Source organism: Podarcis bocagei (genome assembly GCF_964188305.1).
Source record: "Podarcis bocagei genome assembly, chromosome: 3".
Lineage (NCBI taxonomy): Eukaryota > Metazoa > Chordata > Lepidosauria > Squamata > Lacertidae > Podarcis > Podarcis bocagei.
This window is the reverse complement of record NC_138127.1, coordinates 83,370,104-83,391,706: the sequence shown is the minus strand read 5'-3', so window position 1 is coordinate 83,391,706 and position 21,603 is coordinate 83,370,104. Positions and strand designations below refer to the sequence as shown.

Genomic DNA, 21,603 nt, shown 5'->3' with positions numbered 1-21,603 from the left:
CCTCATTTGACCAAAGTCCATTTCATAAGATGATCACAAATTGACCATGTGTGTATATGTTGGCAACAGCCGGAATGCGTTGGCAAAAAGAAAGAAAAGTGGAGCGCACCAATAATTCCTTCCATTGAAGAATAAAAGGAAGGGCAAGATGTGTGTCTTGGCCTGCCGAGCTGTTGCAAACAAATTTTGTAGAACTGAGGTTTCAAGTTCTGGTGAAAGCAGATGTTGTTCCTGTTTTTCTTTTTTTGCAGTAAACATTATCCTTTATATTCCCTCAATGTGGCCTCCATGTGGCTGAAACTGGGGAGACTTTACATGGGCCTGGAAAACAGACCTGCTGGCGTTAAGGCTCTCAAGAAGGTATCCTCACACACACACACCCAGCCCCTTAGATGCTCTTATGACATGCATATAAACGTTTCGCTTGGGTAGAAATTCTGAACTGCCTTTGCATAGCTATAGTACTTAATTTTCCAGCCACCTTCTTCAGCTTCCTGAATTGGCAAAATGAAAGTCCTCCTCCCATTCCAAAATGATTATTTTAGAACTCAAATTTATGGATCGTACTTTTGCTCCTACCTTTGATGCCCCGAATCTCCTTCAATTAAGGTGGCAGCAACCAGCAGTTCAATTTAATTGGTACACACGGTTTTCCCAACAGGATCCGTCACTGAAAAGTCACTCTCAGTTTCTGTGGTTTTGTGTACAATCAAGAGCTGTTCAGAAACTGAATGTTCTTGGCTCTGATGGAAGCTGGCATATGGCACAAAGCAGATTGCATTTCAGTAGCTATCTTGAATGTTAGTTCATATGGTAGTCAAAATATTTTTTCCCCTGTAGCTGGAAAACCTTGTTAGGTAGGGTGGGGGTGCAGGCAGTGTATTGATTGGTTGTGGAGGGCTTTGGTTTGGCCTCCCCTTCCTCACCTTCACCTTGCAAGGACTTTGCTGTGGAGCCCTCTCTATACTGACAGACATGTGAGCATTAGCTGGTAGGGCATCCCTAAGGCAGTGGTTTTCAAACTTCTTGAATTCACAGCTCCCTTGACCAGCTACATTCTTTCTGTGGCACCCCTGTGGGGCTCAGGAGCCCAGTTCTGTCACCCCTTTCCTGCAGAGCTGGCAGCCTCTCACCCTTTTTTGAACACCCTTGTGGAGTGTTCCCTCAGCCTCCTCTCATCTCCCCTCTCCTTGGGAGTCCTCTGGACAGCTGTTGCCACCACCCTTGGCTGCCCCTCCCTGCCCCAAAGAGAGGTGCCTCCTCACACTGCCCCACAGGGGCCTGGGACTTCTCTGTCCATTCCCAACAGCTAGGGCTGGTTGGCTGGGCTTCCTTGCCCGCTTGCTTGCTTGCTTTCTCTGAGGCTGCCTCGGCTTCTGGCAACCAGTACCCCCTGGCCAACCCCAGAGGCACCATTCGCCTGGGGAGCTTGTAGCCAGGGATGCCGCAACAAACAGCTGTGCAAGCCTTTGGGAGGCAGAGACACAAGAGGGCATCAGAGGAGGGAGCGAAGGAAAGAGGGACAGAGACCAGTGTTGCCCACAACACCCCTGACCATCATTCAAGGCAGCCCAGGGTGCCACGGCACACTGGTTGAAAACCACAGCCCTAAAGCAAAGATGGAAAAAACAGCTGGATTTTCTACATCGACCTAGAAATGGTGTTGTTGAGCTTTGCCAGTGACTCCTAGGCTTGCTGTGTACAGCTTCCTTAATTTTTTAGTTACCTTAATTCAGTAAGGTAGGGATGGCTAAAGCATGCTTCTGCTGCACAGGTGTGCACCATCAAAAGGAGGATTCAGGTGGACCTTTTTAAAATAGCATGTAAAGTATTAATTTACAGTGCAATCCTGTACATATCTATGTGGAAGTAAATCCCATTAAGTTCATTAGAACTTACTCTAGGTAAGTGGGTACAGGCAACGACCAATTTGCACGGGGGTTCTGTTCTTGATCCCCATGCACATTGACGGAGCACGCATAAGCCTGCTCCATCCCGTTATGCCTCACTCCACCCCCTTTTCCAGCCACTTCCGGGTTGCCGTGATGCATGCGGTCGCAGTTGCATGTCAGTTGGTCGTTGCCTGTATAGGGTTGCAGCCTTGGCTGCAAACTTTATTTTGCAGATGAAGACACAGGCTTGAAATGCAGATCCCAAGAAGTCACCTCAGTGCCAGTGGTTCCAGGCAACTTGGCAACTAAGCTTCAACTTCTATCTGCAGCATCTGAATGCTGTGGCTGTTGCGTCATAAACTCGGGGGGAAATTGGTTACAGGAGGACCAGCAAGGGGCGACGTTGGAGCTGTTCTAGTCAGAGTAGCAGATACATGGAGGGTTGTGGTCATCCCAGTTAGTGGCTAAAGCATCACCCTCTCCCATTGACCATCCAGACTCCATCTTGCTTTCAAGTACAAGCAGGCCCAAATTCTGCTCGAAGCAGCTCTGTCTGAGAGTCATCTTCTGGTTAAGTTTAGAACAGAAAGGCAGATACAATGTCGTTTAACTTTTTGCTTGTCTGTGCCTTTCAAAAGAGTTTGGAGATCTCTTAGGATCAAAAGGTGCTGTGTATATAATAAGGTTTGATTCTTTACAATCAAATGGGCTGTTTTCAGTTGGGTACATTTAAGGGGACAAAAACCAGTCAGAGGTTTCTGACTCTTTGGAATCCCTGACGAGAACATTTCATAAACCAAGGCTGTCTGAATCAATTGTATTTTTTCTCTCCCTCTTTCGCAGGCAATTGCCATCATGGAGATAGCACATGGGAAAGATCATCCATACGTTATAGAGATCAAAAAGGAATTAGAGGCCCACTGAGTCTTTGAATCTATGCAATCCTTCAACCTTTCTTTAAAAGCCTTGCTATGGAAACTTCAGGAGTGCTTTGAAAATTGACATGGGATGAAAGCTTTTCTGTAAAATAATTGGAATGACAAACATGTGGTGCACCCGGGCCTTACCTCTTGCATTCTCTGAGGTTGATGTGAAATATCTTGAGCCTTGATGAATTAATTTTGAATGCTTTTCCCCCACTAAGGAAATGCCACGGTTTCATACAGCTAATGCCTTTGATTGATCATGTGCAGAGATGACCAATTCTTTTCTCTACAGATTTTAATGTACTATGTATCTTAGCCATGCAAAGCAATTAATTAAAATGGGACAGCCTTGCTTGAGCCGGCTTGATTGCTTTCCTTCTTATTGTGACATGAACTTTGTCTTTCAAAAAATGCATTGCAGGCACATTCATTGTAGCTGCAACATTTGTCGTAGCTGCAACATTTGCACTCCAAAATTTTGCTACAAACTTAGCTCTTGCATGTATTGACTCCAGTTATTCATTTCTAACACTGTGTGTCCACGCTTAGGATAACAATGTCAACATGGATAATGGAAACATACTGTTCCCTGCAAATTGTGTATGGATGTATTAGCACAAGTTTCTGGGGTCTTACGTATCTTCAGGAATAAGGAGAGATGTAGGGTTGACTTTACTATTGTTCTTTGGTAAGAACTGGATGCAGCATCACCCAAGAAACTAGTTCCAGTCAATTAGCTTTGCAGCCCAATCTTACAGAATCTTAGCAGCTCCAAAACAATAGGAGGAAGATTCCAAAGGGCAGGACTAGAACCAAAGAGTGGAAAATACAGGGAAGCCAATTTGAGCTAAACGTTAGGAGAAACTTCTTAAGAACGTAAGAGTCCTGTTCCATCAGGTCAGTGGTCCATCTAGTCTAGCACACTTTTCTCACAGTGGTTAACCAGATGCCTTTGCAAAGTATGCAAGTAAAACCTGACCTCAACAGCATTCTCCCCAGCTGCAGTTTCCAGCAACTGGTAGTTAGAAGCAGAGAGAAAAGAGAGCAGCTCAGCAGTAGAGCAGATTATTATTATTATTATTATATTTTATTTTGCTGGAGATATTTAGGCAGAGGCTGACAAAGCAGTCTGTCATGGATGCTGTCATTTCATCCTCCATTGTTGATCCTGCACTGAGTAGGAGCTTGGATGAAATAAAAGGTCCCTTCCACCTCTGTGATTCTCCATGTGTGTAGAGATTTTCTTTTTCCAGTGTTGCATATTGTCAGGGCTGCTCCAGGTCTCAGCTCACAAAAGACCAACGCCAAGTTCTTCTTATATACAAGGATGTTTATTGCAGTTCATTATTGGTTCCACAACCGAGGCGCGCAGCCCCGCGTCTCTTAGCCTTAGACATTAGAAGTCCCCTCTGAATCGGTCCCTCCCCTACACCAGTTTAATAAGCTAACGCTGCTCCACCTTTTTCTCTCTTTCCTTTTCCGCAGGGTCTTTCTGCCCGCCGGGGTTCCTCCCTTCCTGCTCTCTCCTGAAGCGGAGTCTCCAGACTGCTCCTCCCCCCTCCTGCGGGCTTTGGGACCTGGCTCCTCCTCCTCCGGGCTCCCTGTTCTCCCGCGCGCCTCCTCATTTGAACTTGGCGCGCGCGCCCAACCTCTGACCTTCCTTTTGACAGTTATGCTACTCCCCTCACTGCCCTCCTCCCCTTCCGGGAGAACGGCTTGCTCTGATCCCTCCCCTTTCTCTGTTGCCGGAGCTGCTCCCTCTGACACACTGGAAACTCCCCCTCCTTCGCTGCGCTCTGGTGGGGAGGCTGGCCCTGATTCCCAGCTGCCGTTTTGGGGTCCCCTGCTGGCCCCCCGCTCCTGACACTTTCCCCCTGGGGCTCCCCTTGCCCTTACCACAGGCGCCCCCTTCTGGGAATCCTCTGATTCGCTGGAGAGACTCATGGAATCCCCTGCGTCATTGCTATCCTCTTCCTCGCTATCCTGGGATTCCTCTCCATCGCTCTCCATTTCCTGCCTTCCCTGTGCCTCTGTCCCTGTACCCCTGACACATATTAATCTCTTCTAGTTTCATAAAAGTTCCCTCCATTTAAAACCTGAAACCTTCTGTACTTGGCGATGTTTTGAGAGCAGTCATCTTAGCTGAAAGGATGTGCTTCTATGGAATCTGGATAAACTATAAATGAATGAATGAATGCCAGCAGCATAAATTCTCAGTGAAATCCTGTGCACGTCTACCTCAAAGTAAGTCCCACTCCTTTCAGTGGGGCATATGCCCAGGTGCATGTGCTCAGGATTTCAGCTTTGTTGTTTATGTCTGTTGTATACACACGGCCATGTGTAGTGGCTTTGGATAGGCACGAGGCTCTGTATTTCCCCCTCCTCCCTTAAGAAGGCATTCCTCTTCTGCAGAAAGCAAGCATTATGATGACGTGCATCAGGTGCACATGTTTGTCCAGGGCCCTCCACTGAGCATCTGAAGCTCCACATACAGGATGTGTGTGGAACAGGTCCGTGTGGAAGTTAAATGGTTAGATCTGCCCTATTTGTGCTCCTGAGTAGCAGTATTTAGTGCACAGAGGCAGCACTGACCAACTGCATGCCGTGGACAGAAGTACTGCCCAGGCTTTCCCTCCTCTCTGAAGGTACTGCCATAAACTCTCACACTTCAAAATATAAGGACGAACAGTTGGAAGCTAACACTTCACAAGTCCATAGAAGGCGCTGAAGCACATGTTTTACAGGAAATGAAATTAGTCAATGAAACATAATTTCCGAGCAGATGGGCCATGTCTTGATACTTTCCGATAGCAGAGTTTTAATCAAATGCTTGCTATGGCTGGGATGCAGCAGTTGATGAAAATCTTTCTGTGAATCGGATTGCTGCTAGCGGATGGGACAGTGTTACCAAACTCCAAACCAAGGGTGCGAACAGTGCAGTTCTAAAATGGAAGGCAATTGGAACTAACTCGAGTAATGGCTGTACCTTAGGCACACATGCAAAGGATCATCTATTTACTTGCTACCCTTTGCTATCTCATCACATCAAGATGTCTGCTAGATAAGAGATAACTGCTAGATAATTGCTATCAGGGATCAATATACACAGTGCTGGATGGCAGTTAGAGGAGGGTGTCTTTTTATTTTGGACTCTGTTTACAGCCTTGTGATGCTCCTGGGATACTTTGAGACTAGTCACTACTACCATTGTGTGTGAACTGGGAAATAGCATGTGAGCTAAGGACTTTGTGTGCAGGTCACACAAAATGAAGTTGCAAAGGCACTTTACGTCTTTTAATATTCTAGTAGATAAGCTTAGCAGCCATGGGCTCTTCCCCTACCCATCCTCTGAACATACATCCTACAAACATACAAGCATCACTTACCTCCCAGCATGCAAATTTATTGTGCAAAATTCACTGCACTCATTTATCATCCTGCAAGCACTGTGGCATTGCGGTGTCACCTGGGTAATATTGCCTAATCCAGGGGTCAGCAAACTTTTTCAGCAGGGGGCTGGTCCACTGTCCCTCAGACCTTGTGGGGGCCGGACTATATCTTGAAAAAAATAAATAATGAATGAATTCCTATGCCCCACAAATAACCCAGATATGCATTTTAAATAAATGGGCACATTCTACTCATGTAAAAACTGTTGGGATACTGCCAGGGAGACAAAGTCCATCATGGCCCCCAAGCCGGCTGCCGGACGATCCATCGATCTCCCGTAGATACAGTATCAGCAATTAGCGACACGAGTTTCCAGAAATAGCTTGCCACATTCCGGAGCTCATGCACACTCTATCAGCAGATAATTCACAGCAGAAGTTGCACGCAGGAGAGCATTATTTACAAGTTTTATTCAGCGTTGATCAGAACAAAGAAAAATATGACTGCCTGCTTCAGTGTCTCCAGACACAGAGAGAGAATGAAAGCAATAGGAAACATAAACATCCTGTGAACAGGAAATGCGCAGACTCTGTGACTCACAAAGCCTGCTCCCTTTTAAGGTGGAACGGAAATATCCTAACAAAAACATGCTGATTCCCGGACCGTCCGCGGGCCGGATTGAGAAGGTGATTGGGCCCGATCCGGCCCCCAGGCCTTAGTTTGCCTACCCATGGCCTATTCCATCAAGAATGTTGGGAGATACATGGTCTTGCTTTGCACCAAAGTATCAGACCAGGCATTTAAATTGAGATCATTCCCCGTCACAGAAAATGCTGTAACACATCCCTTCTTTCACAGGTGCCTAGCAACCCTCCCATTTTTTGCAGTCATATATTATGCTGGCTGGTAGAGATGGACACAGTCCTACTCTATAATGAGGGAAGTTACAATGTTCAATAAATATATCCCATCCGCTGTCTTCAAATCAATAAGATGACCACTAGAATTTTGAGGGCAGAAAGTTTTATTGCATAATATGAAGGCTAAGCATAGTCTCTTACAAAACAAAAGCTTGAGGCAAAACTTTCTTTCGCTGCAAAAGGCAGGTATTTACACAAAGGTAGTGTAAGGAGTAAAAAAAAATATTGCAATTATTAATGCTGAAGAAAACTTTATAAAAACAGGAAGGAAAAGGAAAAAAAGTGCAAAAATACTGTCAAAAGTCAATCGGTTCCATACAAAACAAAACCGACAAGCATAAGCTTATGTTCTGATATGAATATACATGAGGGTACAAAATAGCATGCATGCATAGATTTCTTTTATTTAAAAACAGACTTTCAATAGTACAAAAAGGTGTCTGGCAGTCATACCGGATTAATGGAGATAAAAATAGTTGAACTCAATTGTTTACAAAATTTATACATACAGAAGAACGTAAGTCTTTCTCATAATGGCTCTGGACTCAACAAAGAAAATCCCTGGTGATACATAAAAATACTGCAGTAAAACCAGACTAACAACAATCCAGTGATGTAAAATTGATTTAGTGTGTTAGTCTGTATAACACAAGTCAGATATGATTATACAGGTGCAATACAGAAATAATGCACATGCAACCGTTCTGTAAAACAGATACTCCTGTTTACACAAAGAGAGAGAACGTTCCCATCAGAGGTGATCCCAACAGGCTAATTTTAGTTCCTTACAGCTTCTATTTTTTTTTATTAATGCCTTTAAAGGCAGCAGCAGATAGCAGCAGAAAAACAAGAGTTTTAGAAGAACGGGGGCTGCGATGAATTAATTTCCAGACGTTATGTTTTGGGGGAAGGGGGGAATTTAGATTCTGAAACTGTTAATGGAACCAGGGTTCATAAAAAGTGTTTCTTATTTTATCTTCTGTGCGTGCCCTACCATGGCATTTAAGCCACTTTGCAAAAATCTGCAGCATACAACTATAAAAACATCTGTAAGGCAGGCAACAAAAGCGGTTAAATACAGATAGGTAAGCCATGACCAGTCTAAAAAATTCAACCAACTGACATTAGTCCTCTTCAGGTGTTCTTGCCCTCAGATGCAACATAGGTAGAGAGGAGTTGCAGAGAAATGGCCTAAGCCAGGGGTCAGCAAACGTTTTCAGCAGGGGGCCGGTCCACTGTCCCTCAGACCTTGTGGGGGGCCAGACTATATTTTTTAGGGGGGAATATGAACAAACTCCTATGCCCCACAAATAACCCAGAGCTGCATTTTAAATAAAAGGACACATTCTACTCGTGTAAAAACATGCTGATTCCTGGACTGTCCACGGGCTGGACTGAGAAGGCGATTGGGCCAGATCCGGCCCCTGGGCCTTAGTTTGTCTACCCATTGGCCTTCTCCTGGGGCTGTGAAACACCTCCCAGCACCTTGTGTGATCTTCCAAGGTTCTCAAATGCTCTGGGAGCCTCTGCAGATACACAAGGCTCCATGATGCAGAAGTTCACATAAAGCTAGGATGTACAAGGGAGATTTCACCTAGTACCGGAAGATAGCAATGATGATGCCTGGAATATGTCCCTGAGCAGTGCTTCCGTAATCTGGGGACAACCAGATAAAAAGGCCCCCATCTACAATAGCTACCCATTCAACATTAGAAAGCAGGAATGTTCATAAAATAGGAACCAAATATCTATGTTTCCGAGAAGGTTCATATGGAAGAAGAATGTTCTTACAGTGCACCTAGTGGAGGAAGCCAGAGGAGGCCTTTTCAGGAAGGTTTTAAACTGTGAGGAGATCCATATAAAAGAAAGCAATGCTTCAATAATTTAGGGCTTAAGAGGCCATCACCAGCACTTTGCTTTGGGCCAGGAAAACAACATAGGTGTTTCAGCATCAGCATCATAAGCTCACTATGGTTTTGCTCGACGTCTGGACTAGCTGTAATCCCCAATAATAATATGACAGGTGTGACAGTCGTGACCTAGATATCACTAAAGCAAGAATCATCATGGCCAGTTTGGATTTGCCCAGGGAAGGGCATAAAACTACTGCTGCCATCTTACACACGCTTAAACTGTCAACAAGATTCTCCTAAATCTTTAATAAAAATACATTTTAAAAAACCCAAGACTCTCCTAAAAGTTAACGAAGTACTGGCCATCCAACAAAGCCAGAAAGGTCATGGAGTTTGGGTGCACAGGTCAAATGTCAGGTAGGGCAATTTAGTAAAGCATTAATTTTCTGCAGAAATGGGGTTCCTATAAACATCACTTTTCTTTGTATGCAGATACCTGGTTAATAACAGTTTATATTAATCTCCCAAGTTAAATGAACCCTTGGGACACAACCCAGCTTCCTCAACAAATCTTGCTTCTTTCAGCAAATGGGCCCCTCACAGGACCCATTCTTGAATAGGCATGTGGCTTTTCAACTAACTTTATCTGGATTACGGACTACTAAGCAGAGACTTGTATTAATAAAAGAAAAAAAAGCCAAAGGGCTGCATAATAAAACTATGGCAAAGTAATGGAAAGCAACTCTCTTAAAAGTCCTGCTCTCATTTATTCTGGGGCAAATTCAGTCCCAAACTTGAATGCGATCCGAGAAGGAACTTGGGTTTTGAGAAAGCACTTCATTGAAATCACAACCTTAAGTTTTACTTTTGTCAAGTGACCCTACTAAAACCGGGGTGGGGGGGTGGGTGGGGGGTGGAACGGACGACACCAGTATTGATATACTGGTGAGTGTTATAATTAAGGGTAGAGAGGAATAACTGAAGTTATGCAAGGATCTCTTGTTTTGAGTAAGATGTTAAGAAAGTTGTCAAGGTCAAATCTACTGCGAAAAATCACACTAAATTTAACAGGCGTTTTAATTAAAAAAGAAGGAAAGTCACTTTGAACACCATCAGCCATTTTAGGAATAGCATGAAAATTGTTGCTTATTATGTTAGCAACTATTTGGCTCGCTGGTGAGCATTGTTCGCTCATTGCAGGAGGCTTTCCCTTGTAATTTTGTGTGCAAGAAGTGTGCACTGTGACAAAAAGCCTTGGCGGCTTTGCATCGACTTCTCCCTTTTAGCATCCATTATGCCTGCTTATTAAATATGGCTCTTTTTTTGTTTGTGCACTTCCAGAAAAGCCAAGAATATACCCATTCCAACCCAGATCTCGTCGTAATCAGACCTCAGAGTGGTTGATTTCCCCCATCTTACTCCCTACCTGTCAGGCCAAATGGAGCAATGGGACTTGACAGCTCTGGGTTCAAACTTAATTCATCATTAGGAAATTATTCAAAAAGCTATAATGAGATAACTAATTTAATACACTTTGCTTCAAGGTTTATTCCTTGGCCGGCTTCCCAGATACAAAGCGTCTCTGTGCAATTATCATGCAGATGCCACTAAAAGACTTTAAATGGTTGCAGCTAATTTAACAAGAGATATGTTGGCATCGGCAAGGAGATGCTGGACTGAAAATTGGAGTTAACTAAGGAAGCAGCAGAATTTCTAAAGGTGCATTAGCAAGAGGCTTTCCCTGTGCTTTCTTCACTTACTCATTTTGGGGGCAACTTGGAGTATCTCAATGTGGTCTACCATTTCATTAGGAGGTATAAAGTCTGATTGATTCGTCAATTAAAAACATCACTTTCAGGGAGAACTCCTAAGCTCCCAAGAAGGGCAGTTGGGAGTCCCACTGGAAACTGTGCCTCTCTGCAATCTGAAATGGAAGTCTGTGGCTACAGGCCTCCTGGCACTGAATGAATGTCATTGGTGGCACTGAAATGTCATTGGTGTCTCAAGGGTGAAAGGGTTAAAAAGAAGGTCACATCAGTGGCAGATCCGGATCTAGTAGATTCAAAGCCCCGTCATTGCCGAAATTGGACCCCAGAATTGGAGCATGGGGGAAGGGAGAGAGACTACACGAATGGAGTTATTTGCCCTCCCACTGGATTTCCATGGGATTAAAATAACAAAAACCTCTCATTTCTTCCAATGGAAGAGGAAAAGCCTAACAAATAAAAAGTGGGTGGGGGAGAACAATGGAACTCCCTCCATGATGTATTCCTCCACCTCCCTTCATAGATTTGCTCTAAAGGTCAAAGTGTGCAGCTTGATTATGTACCAGTACTTATAAAAGGGTACAGATAGGAAGCCATCACCATCTTAAAATGCACATTTCTCCTTTTCTCTTACACAGAAGAGAATGCCTGTTCTAAGATGAGCTCTGCTATGATGTTTGTGTCCATTACCTAAACATAAAGGGAACTCATTTCTAATGCTCTTTGCTTCAGAAATTGAGGGCTGGCTTCAGCTAATCAGCGGTTCTCAACCTGTGGATCCCCAGATGTTGTTGGAGTACAACTCCCATCTTCCCTGACCACTGGTCATGCTGGCTAGGAATGATGGGAGTTGTAGTCCAACAACATCTGGGTACCCACAGGTTGAGAAACACTGAGCTAAGTAGAACCCAGCACAGTGAGTTCTGTAGTGCAATTGGACTCCCCCCCCCATTCTTTGTCCTCCCCACACAACACCCCTCATGCCTTCCCACATCTGCTTGGGAAGACTGGGAGAACCCCCAGTGCTGGCAGAGGAGAAGGGAGATTTAATACAGTAATGTCTGAACTGACGGAACTGTCACCTTTGCGCAACATCGAGTTCCACCCAGTGTTTTTTATTCACACTCAACAAATGAAATTAAAATGCATACGACTGATTAGATGAATAAAAACTGGGATTTGTCCCTGCTTTCTTTTGTTACATCCAATGTTGCTCTTGGGGAAGAAGGGTACCAGCTGCCTGCCAACCTTAGCAATAGCTGCTTAAGCACTATTGCCTGAAATTGACAGCATGCAAAGAAACAAACAAACAAACAAACAGAAGGCCAAAGAACCACGGACAGAACATCATAGATGCATCACTGGAGGGCCATGCACAGCTTAGAAGTGGAAAGCACCCTCTTCCTGCAAACAATTCCACGGCCAATCATCAGGTTTCCCAGTTGAATGGCCATCGGACAGCCACTGCCAGTCTAGACTAGGAGGGCACAGGTCTGACTCAAAAGACAAGGCGGCTTCTGATGTTCGAAAGTATTTCTTTACCATAAAAATGTACTCTAGGAATCAGAGAGTGGATATTTATGGTACCCACGAGGTCTGTTGAAATGAGTGGGAGCTGTGAAATCTCTTGGGCCTGCACAGAAGAACTTCCCAGTGGCTGGTTCCCTGAACAAGGCCTGAGCAGGCTTCCAACTTTCTTTTGTACTAGAACTCTGATGTCCACTAAGGGGAGAAAAAAGTGGGAAGACAAAGACTAAGAATTAAAGAGAAGGGAGCCTCTGAGGATGTGCTCAGCCAAGGAATTTGTGATCATTACCAGAATTAAATCCACATACTGTTTTCACACAAAATCAGTTCTGGTTTCAATCCCAAATGTTCCATAAACTCACTGATAGGGCTGGGTGGGGGTGGATTTTGCCCTGTCTGCATTTTTTTTAAGCAAACAAACCCCATTCTCATTTTCCGGGGACAAAGGCATGGAATGGAAAATCATCACTCTTCAGGTTTTGCACTTTCCCAAATTTTGCTACACGCTAAAGTACCAAAAGTTTGTCTGTTTAAAAAAAAGAAATCTGCATTTTACAGTAAAATACATTTAGAAACCCGTACATTTCTTCTGCGATAAGATATGCAGTTAAATACACATTTAGAATACGTATTTAGATTTGTATTTAAATACGAGTTTTCGTACAGAGTTTTACTTTTCTAAAAAAAATAAAAAATAAAAATCAGATTTAATGTGAAAACAAGGTGGAATGTGACTGATAGCCAAAACATGTGACAAACTGACACACAACCAGAAACAGGACCAGGTGATCCATTTCTACTCACAAGATCCTTTGCTCAGTCAAGTGAAATCGTTTTCCTGAGCCAGGATTCAATACCATTTATGGGAGAAAAAGGAAGAGAAGTGCGTCTGGGGTGTTAGAGGATAATGTCAATGACAGATTCTATTTAAACCATTTGAGCTTTTTTTTGTGGCTACACATACAGAAGTATTGCTTTCAACCATCACCAAGACATTATGAGCATTCCTGCCCAATGCTGCTCACCTGGATGTTAAGAGTCAACTGGAAAACTAGGCTGTTTCCCTGTAAAACGCTGCATGCATCACCACACAGAGCAACATCTGTTTTAGGCGCATCTGATATGTGTGCGACTGCACACACACATGCATCACACTGAACGCAGAAGAGACTCGAAAACATCACAATATTGTCACAAAAGAGGGCAGAATAAGGTGGGGGCTGAATGGGGTGTTTGCAGCCTCTTCAATGGTGTTTCAAAATACATGATTTCATTTATATGTGCGGTGCGTTGGAATGTAACCCCTGCGTAAATTGGGAGTTGCCTGTATAGGAAAAGATACTTGCTTTTAGATTCGGACAAAATCCATTATTTTTTAATGTGAGTCACCTCTTCTATGCCCTGAAAATAGGTTGCATCCCTCCAAATTGAAGAATAAAAACAGCCTACCAGGTCGTACAGAAACGCAAAAGTCGAGAGAACGCTGTCAGATAGGAACTGTCAGGTTGTAAAAAGAAGGTCAGCCATATGAAATGTGTTTCCAGAATTCCAAAGTCATAACGTGTTTCACAAATTAAGAACATTCACACATCATTGCGAGGAAAAATAATAATAATAAATTATCTCGTATAAAATAATTTGTAGGAAGAACAAGGTCTCCCTACTGTCAATTTTGCGTATTCGTCACAAAATACTGCCAAAAGAACACGCCCCGCCCCCCACAACAACATGGAGGGAGGGATTCTCAGCCAGATCCAGAAGGCTGCATGTATGGGAAAACAGCTGGGTCTCTTCTGAGGCTGTTAAATGAGTCTAGAGTTTTGAAGGAAGAGGATGAGGACTTGATAGACAAATTTATACTGAGCGATGGTTTGGATCATGAACATCCTTTGCTCCCTCAGGTGTTGCAGCATCACTGGAACATCCACTCTCTGCAAAATCGAAGGAATATAAATATGTAAAAATATGTACATGTACAAATATAAATATGTAAAAAAAAATGTGACGTGGGAGAAACCGTGAAGCTGGCCATCGCTTCCCTCATGATTCCTGCCACCCCTGTTGCTCCGTACATTAAAATAGCAAATGTTAATAACATGTTAAAGGTAAGTAAAAGATGTATCCGTTTTAGAACCCTAAAGCAGCAGAGGTTGCCAGGACATCACCCCGTTTGCTTCTACATAGTTCCATCCTTATTTCAGACATCGTGATATATCAGTATAGAGCTATGTTTAGCTGGTGATAGATCACGATGTTGAAAACCAGACATCGCCCAGCCCTTCTCAGTAGCTATCAAAACTGGTATGGTGAACGAAATTGCAGAAAACAGAGTGGAGATAGATAAGATGGCAAAATTAGAGCAAACTGCAGATGGAGCGGCCATTAAAAGCATTTATTATTGTCTTCATATGAGAAAAAGAGAACAGTAATGACTTCCTAGAAAAGAGGTTGGGAAATCAAAGGACATCTGTCACTGAGCAACAGCCAGCTCTTTCTTCCAGGCCGCAAGCTCCTCACCTGAGAGAATTGCTCGCTCTGGATCAATGGCTCAACAGTCTCCCCTCACTCACCTAGTCACTACAGTCATTAGGGGACTGGCGAATCTCTTGACCCACCAGCCAGGCTTTCCCCACCTTTGTAGAATTAGTACACTTCTCACCTCATCACTTTATCTCACCAATGGCCTTCTTCAACTCTGCCATTACCTTTTTGACTGGAAGAGTCACCCTGTTAGAATTTCACTCCTCTGTTGCTGGATGTGTGATTGTTACATCACATGTCAGTGTTTACTTTCTAGGCTTGGAAAGTGTGAGAACGGAAGTCAGTCTTATCTCTCTTCTGCTGTACTGTACTATTGTACTTTTCATTCTCTCTCTCTCTTGGAGAAGAAGTGAGAGAATGCCATGATTGCTTTGTCCTGTATATAAGGTAAAGGTAAAGGGACCCCTGACCATTAGGTCCAGTTGTGGCCGACTCTGGGGTTGCGGCGCTCATCTCGCTTTACTGGCCAAGGGAGCCGGCTTCCGGGTCATGTGGCCAGCATGACTAAGCCGCTTCTGGCGAACCAGAGCAGCACAGGGAAACGCCGTTTACCTTCCCGCCAGAGCGGTACCTATTTATCTACTTGCACTTTGACACGTTTTCAAACTGCTAGGTTGGCAGGAGCAGGGACTGAGCAACGGGAGCTCACTCCGTCATGGGGATTCGAACCGCCGACCTTCTGATCTGCAAGTCCTAGGCTCTGTGGTAAACCCACAGTGCCCCCCGTGTCTCTTGTCCTGTATATTTTGCTTAATAAATCACTTAGAATGCTCCACTCCTGCTCCACGGTTGTTTCTGCTATACTCTGCTAATTGAGTGTGCACATGTCTTCAGACATGTCTCGCTGGTGCGCACTGGGACTGATTTGTGATCGTCCCGGGCTGCGCTTCATAAGGAAGACGCCCAGAGAGGTCTGTCTCATTCCGGGGGCTGCGTGTGCCTCCCAGGCGTGTTCCGACAACCCTGAGAACAAATGCCTTCTGTCCTTTCCCTCTAAACTAACCTCAGGATTTCACACCAGTTTCATTCACCAAACCACATTCCTTTCCAGTGTACAGACAACCTCATTTCTGAAACTTCCCTTTCCACACAAAAAGCGGCTTTCCCAAGCTGGTTCCCTACAGATGTTTGCGGACTGCAGACTCCCATCAGCCCCAGCCGGCTTGGAGTTTGTGATCCAAAACAGGAAACCAGGTTGGGGAAGACTGGCACAGTACATGCCAATGTGGCAAGAGCCTCTTTAGCTCCCTTGCCACGGAAATAAGAGGACTTTGTTTTGATTTCATGCAGGCCGCTCTGGGAGCCTTTCTGGCTGAAGAGCGAGGTACAAATGCTCTAAATAAATAATTGCATCTTGCATCACAGGGCTTGTTCAAAAGATGCACTTTGGGAAGTTCTCAAGCTGGTAGTAATCTCCGCTTCTCATGCATTCCTCTCCCTCGCCGTGAGGAGAAAGACCATACAGAGAGCCCTTCTCGATTAGGCCAAAGGCCCATCGAGACCAGCAGTGACCAACCAGATGCCTATGGAAATCTGCAAGTAGGATTCTGAGGCAACAGCACTCTCCCCGTCTGTGATTCCTAGCAACCAATATTCAGAGGCATAGTGCTTCTACAATGGAAGGGGAACACAACCATCGTGGCCAGTAGCCACTCAGCCTTATCTTCCATGAATTAATCATCTGGCCTGTACTAGATTTTGGGGGGTCAGCAGTTCCCCAGCTACCCAAATAAGCTGATGAAACCAGCATTATACTGAGGCAGACAGCTGGCTAGAACTGTCTGTTGCTCTCCAAAGGCCTCAGGCAGAGATCGTGCCCAGCACTGCCACCATGACCTGGTGTTTCAGCTACAGTGAAATCACAACAGTCTAGGACAAGAAAGAGCATATTCTTAGCGGCTGCACCCAGATTATGGAACACCTTGCCCTGTGAAGGTTGCTAGCTCCTTCCCTCACTCATTTTTGCCAGTAATATTGATTTGTACAGCTTTTATATAAGTTTGCAATCTGCTCATGAGCTATATATTTACAATAAAGCAAAAGCATTGTACGGTTGAATATTGTTCTGGTATTTATCATTCCAAGGCATTGCAAACAAGAGACCCTCTTTCTATAAACTTACTTGGTTCTTCTGTAACATGTTTGGTCATTATTACGATGGTTTGTATTTTAATCAAGCTAATCTGCCAATCCTGGGGTGCCATTCTATTTCCAGTTCTTTGCAATACTTATTTTTGCAGCTGTCAATAACTGAAAGCCTTTTTATTGTAGCAGGCATTTATTTTATGAGGCAGACAATGTTCAATCAATCAATCAATGTTTATTATGGCGAATGGTCAGCAATAGAGGCAGACAATGTTCTTAGGGTGTTTTGTTTAAACCGCCACCTGGTCTCTCGGTTTCTCTGGAATTGTTTCGTATTGTTTTCAGGAATGGCAATTTTTCATGTAGTTAGCTGCCCTGAGTAGTGTCTTTTAGGTTAGGAGGCTGGGATATAAAAAATTAGATAAAGGAAAATTTAAATAAAGGAGATCTTGTTACATGGACTAATGTACTAATGAGGGCAATTATTATTTTTTTAAAAAATAGTACAGTCCAGTTCATGTATTACTTTCTCCCTGAAAAGAATGAGAGTGGGGTACACATACCCAAGTCTAGAACCAGGTAGACAGCACCAACCAGAATGCAAAGCCCGAATAGGACCACATTGACCAGGTTTCCTGATGGAGCAATCCATTTGAGGCACCTCATTCAGGCAGATGCAGGTTAAGAATGCCAGCTCTCTATTCTGAAATTTGCTATACTTGCACACTCTTACTAAAGAATGCTGCTGTGCAGAATCTGATAAACAGCTCATGATCTAATTGCTTTGCTAAGCCAGTTAGAACTTAGCTTTGCCTAGGCATGGGGGCAGGGAATGCAGACCAGTTGGGACTTGCACAGCCCAACCCAATAACTGAGCATCTGCCATATTTCTCTTTCCCCTGCTACCTGATGCAAAAACAAATCAGTTGCTACATCCTTGTTTTCCAAGTCAAGCTTCCTTAATGTTTAGTGATCTGGGAGAAATATTTTATACGTCATGGCATACTTATTGCAACTCTCTAAATGAAAACATTTTCTTTTTTGCACTCAGTATTGCAAAAATGTGTTTTTCATTTTGCCAGCCCATATCCAATTACCTTGGTTGGCCATTTTGTTCCTGAAAAAAGTACCTTAAAGGGGGTGGGTGTGTAGAGGAAGCAGCACTAAGAGCGCAGTTCTTACTTGAAAGAAAGGAATGAATCTTGCTTACCAGTCTTAGGGTCAGGTTATAAAACCTATCTAAAGGGAATCACATAATAGTTTGGAAAGGTGTTGTGAACGGACGTTTTGCTTACCTTAAGCTTTGCAAAGAACTGTCAACAGACTACTTCTTGCACCGCTCCATTTTTTCACACCACCTGACAACCACTTTGGGCATCTGCTGAAGCAATTTCCAAAAGCTTCCGCCAGGCTTTTGGGTGTTTGTTGAGACTTAACCCTCTGGAATTTGTTGAGACCTGGTTAACCCTCTGGAATTTGTGGACCTCCTCCCCACATACTTTTGTGTTTTGCAGCAGGGCTTGCAGGAACACACCTGTATTTAAGCAAGAAGAGGCCCGCCTTCTGAAAGACACGTTTGCTCACCTCGTTGTGCTCCAAGCAGCCAATCATGAGCTCCGTCAAAATGACGACCCCCGTCCTTCCCACGCCGGCGCTGCAGTGAACGACAATTGGGGGGTTGCAGTTGTTGCTGCTGTCCAGGACACTGTTGGTGTGGCGTCGCACCGATTGGATCTCTTCCAAATAGGCTGCGTGGCGGGAATAAAACAGAAATCACATTCCTGAAATGCTACCCAGCTTCACATAAAAAGAGGACGAATGCATGGAGGAGCAAGCTTCCTTTTAAATTATGATAATTTACCATTCTTAGAAGACACTAATTATTTGGCCTCTGGACAGCAAACAGCACAGAGTTAAGCAAGAAGCAGCAGGGTGTCAATTACTACTTGGGACTTCGGTCCTTTAAATTAAACAGCTCTTTTTTAAAAAAGAAAAAATAACACACTCTCTCTCTTTCCCCCTCTGCAAATCCCCAAGTCCCTTAAGCAGATGACTGTAGACATTACTTACAGCAATTCCTGCTATTAACAGGCTGGGATCAGAACAGCAGCAAGGTCCCCTTGAAACAAATGCCTGTCAGAGCCAGTATCTAATGGGCAGGGAGCATCCATCTGGCCCTCTCCTTACCTTGCAGAATGTCTCTGAATTTCAAACATGCCTGCTGACTCTCTCTCAAGCAGGCCTGTTTCATGCACAAATTTTCCTACACAGAGAAAGCCCCGTGTAGGGTAACAAAGAAGGAAAGAAAACAGTTGCCTTGCGTGGTAACAGATAGTCCTCTTAACGCGGGTTATATGTCACTGAAAGTCACCCCCCAAAAATCCCTCCTTAGTTAAGTAGACATAGGAAAGGTCTAGCCAGCTTCACGGCTAATACTATCACCCTCCACAAGTGGCAGCCTGGAGATGGAATCTGCAGTACAAGAGGCTCCCTGCTACAGTCATCCTTCAATTTGTGGAAGCCAACCAGGGTGTGAGTGTGTGTGAGACAGAGCTAGCATGCTCAGCCCCATCAATCCCACCACTAACTCACATGCTTACTAAACACAGACGTATTTAGGAGTGAAGAGGGCTACTGTCTTTAACAAAACCTAAAGGCTCTGTGGTCTACATGAACCCAACCTTTAAAGAAGAGACATGTTGCGTTGGGCCTTAGGCTTCCAAGGTTCATCAGCTAAGAGCAGGGCCTCTATAGTGGTGGCACCTGCCCCTTGGAACGCACTCCCAATGAACATCAGGCGGGTACCTACAGTATTAGCATTCATGGGCCTGCTCATTTATCTGTCACCCATGTTTTCCCTGATGGGGGCTCTGCCTATGTTTATGTATTAACATGATCTACTCATTTGTGATGCATTGTGTGCTTGTTTCATGAACGTAATTTTGCTGTCGTTTTCATGCTGTTCATCATCACTATCGTTTCCCCCCAAATTCTGATGATTTTCAAAGTTTGCAAATAAATGCAGGGGTGCCATCAGAGTCTTTGTTGTAACGACATAAGGAGAAGACATTTGTGCAACCATCACACATTTTTAATTTTATTTTAGGGATTTAGGCAAAGTCTGAGTGCTGGCATAATCTAGTTTCTTCTCTTCTTAAAATGAGCAACAGCTCTTGGGCATGATGATTCCCATCTATGTTAGCTGGTAATCCTGGAGATGCCAGGGAATCAATCTGGGGTCTTCTGCATGCAAAGCACATCCTCTTCAACTGAGCAATGGCCTCCTCCTCTGCTCAATAAACACTTTACTCGCAAGGCCACCTTAAGCATGGGGCAATGGGCCATCATCTCAATCCCCGTTCCATGGAGTGATCTGCAAGCAGCTTCTGCTGCCATAAACTCCAGGAATTTCACACAGCCTCTAGGCTGGCACATGGGGATATGCAACCCCCAGATTAGACTCAGCTGACTCCAGCTGCTGATCCCTAGCATTCATGCTTTTCTCCTGCCCTAGTAGTGTCAAGGGAAACGAGGCAAAACCCTGGCAAAGTGGAACTCCTACACAAGGCCTAGACACAATTCCACAACAAAGCTATTGACACAGTCGAGAAAATATTTCCCTCCCTTTTTGTTATTAATAGTTTTTCACATATTCTTTTTAACATACAGTTCCAATTTCGGTCCCTCTCCCCAGCCTGCACACATCCAAATATAATAATAACCAGGCAGAGGGCCTTCTCAGTAGTGGCGCCCGCCCTGTGGAACGCCCTCCCATCAAATGTTGAGGAAATAAACAACTATCTGACTTTCAGAAGACATCTGACGACAGCCCTGCTTAGGGAAGTTTTTAATGTTTGATATTTTATCATATTATTATTATTATTATTCTGTTGGAAGCCACTTAGAGTGGGTGGGATATAAATAAATTATTATATTATTAATCTTCCCTACAACTAAAGCTCAACAAATAAATGTCAGTATCATTATATGGCATATATATAAATATATGCTTTCGTAGATTTTCACGGGTACAGGAATGTAGGTTTTGGTGTCTTCGGGTGTCTTCCCGTGTAAGAGTTGGGGTGTCTAGGCGACGTTTCGACGAGGTCTCACTCGTCATCTTCAGGCTGGTGCTTTCGGCTTCTTGTTACTAGAACAGAGCAGGATCTCAGTGTTTGAGTTCCTATAAATACTGTTGAGGGGGTGTGGTGTATAGCCTCCAACGTTCTGGGCAGATAGGAAGTTCCTAGGTTAATGTGCCTTTTCTTCTTTTGTTCATTAATTACTTGAGGGATATCTTGAGTGATTACTTGAGTGATATTCTGAGTACCACTTAGGAGGGTCATTAGGTGTGGATTAGTTGCTAAAGCTTTCGTGTCTTGACCTCTTGACCTTGTGAAGAGTTTTTCTGAGAAGATGGCTACTCCGTAGCCAAGACTCTCATCTCCAGAACCAAACGCCTGGCTGACAAAGACCACTTGACAACTGAGTTACAGAATCTCTCAAATGTGTTAATCGCCAACGGATACCAGCAAAACAGGGTTACGAAGCTAATCCAAAAAGAAACACCCCCCAAAAACCAAGACACAGAAGAAAACAATGGCATGGCCCTCCTTCCTTATATCAAGGGCACTACAGATAAAATTAGCAAAATCCTCCATAAACACAATATCAAAACAGCCTTTTGCACCAACCAAAAAATA

General features: G+C 44.1%; 2 protein-coding genes across 3 annotated transcripts in view; one reads left to right on the top strand and one right to left on the bottom strand.

The window, feature by feature from the left end:
- Nucleotides 1-3,175, top strand: part of SMYD2 (SET and MYND domain containing 2) — a 34,380-nt gene extending 31,205 nt beyond the window's left edge. Inside the window, exons 11-12 of the mRNA XM_081186075.1 lie at nucleotides 252-360; nucleotides 2,736-3,175. Coding sequence (XP_081042201.1) covers nucleotides 252-360; nucleotides 2,736-2,816 — 190 coding nt within the window. The 3' untranslated portion in view covers nucleotides 2,817-3,175. The remainder of the gene's footprint in view (nucleotides 1-251; nucleotides 361-2,735) is intronic.
- A 4,039-nt stretch (nucleotides 3,176-7,214) lies between these two features.
- The window catches only part of PTPN14 (protein tyrosine phosphatase non-receptor type 14), a 125,500-nt gene continuing 111,111 nt past the window's right edge, over nucleotides 7,215-21,603 (bottom strand). For both annotated transcript variants that reach the window (XM_081185970.1, XM_081185971.1), the window contains exons 18-19: nucleotides 18,485-18,648; nucleotides 7,215-14,205 (exon numbers count right to left, since the gene is read on the bottom strand). In XM_081185970.1, the coding sequence (XP_081042096.1) occupies nucleotides 14,077-14,205; nucleotides 18,485-18,648 (293 nt within the window). In that variant the 3' untranslated portion in view covers nucleotides 7,215-14,076. The remainder of the gene's footprint in view (nucleotides 14,206-18,484; nucleotides 18,649-21,603) is intronic.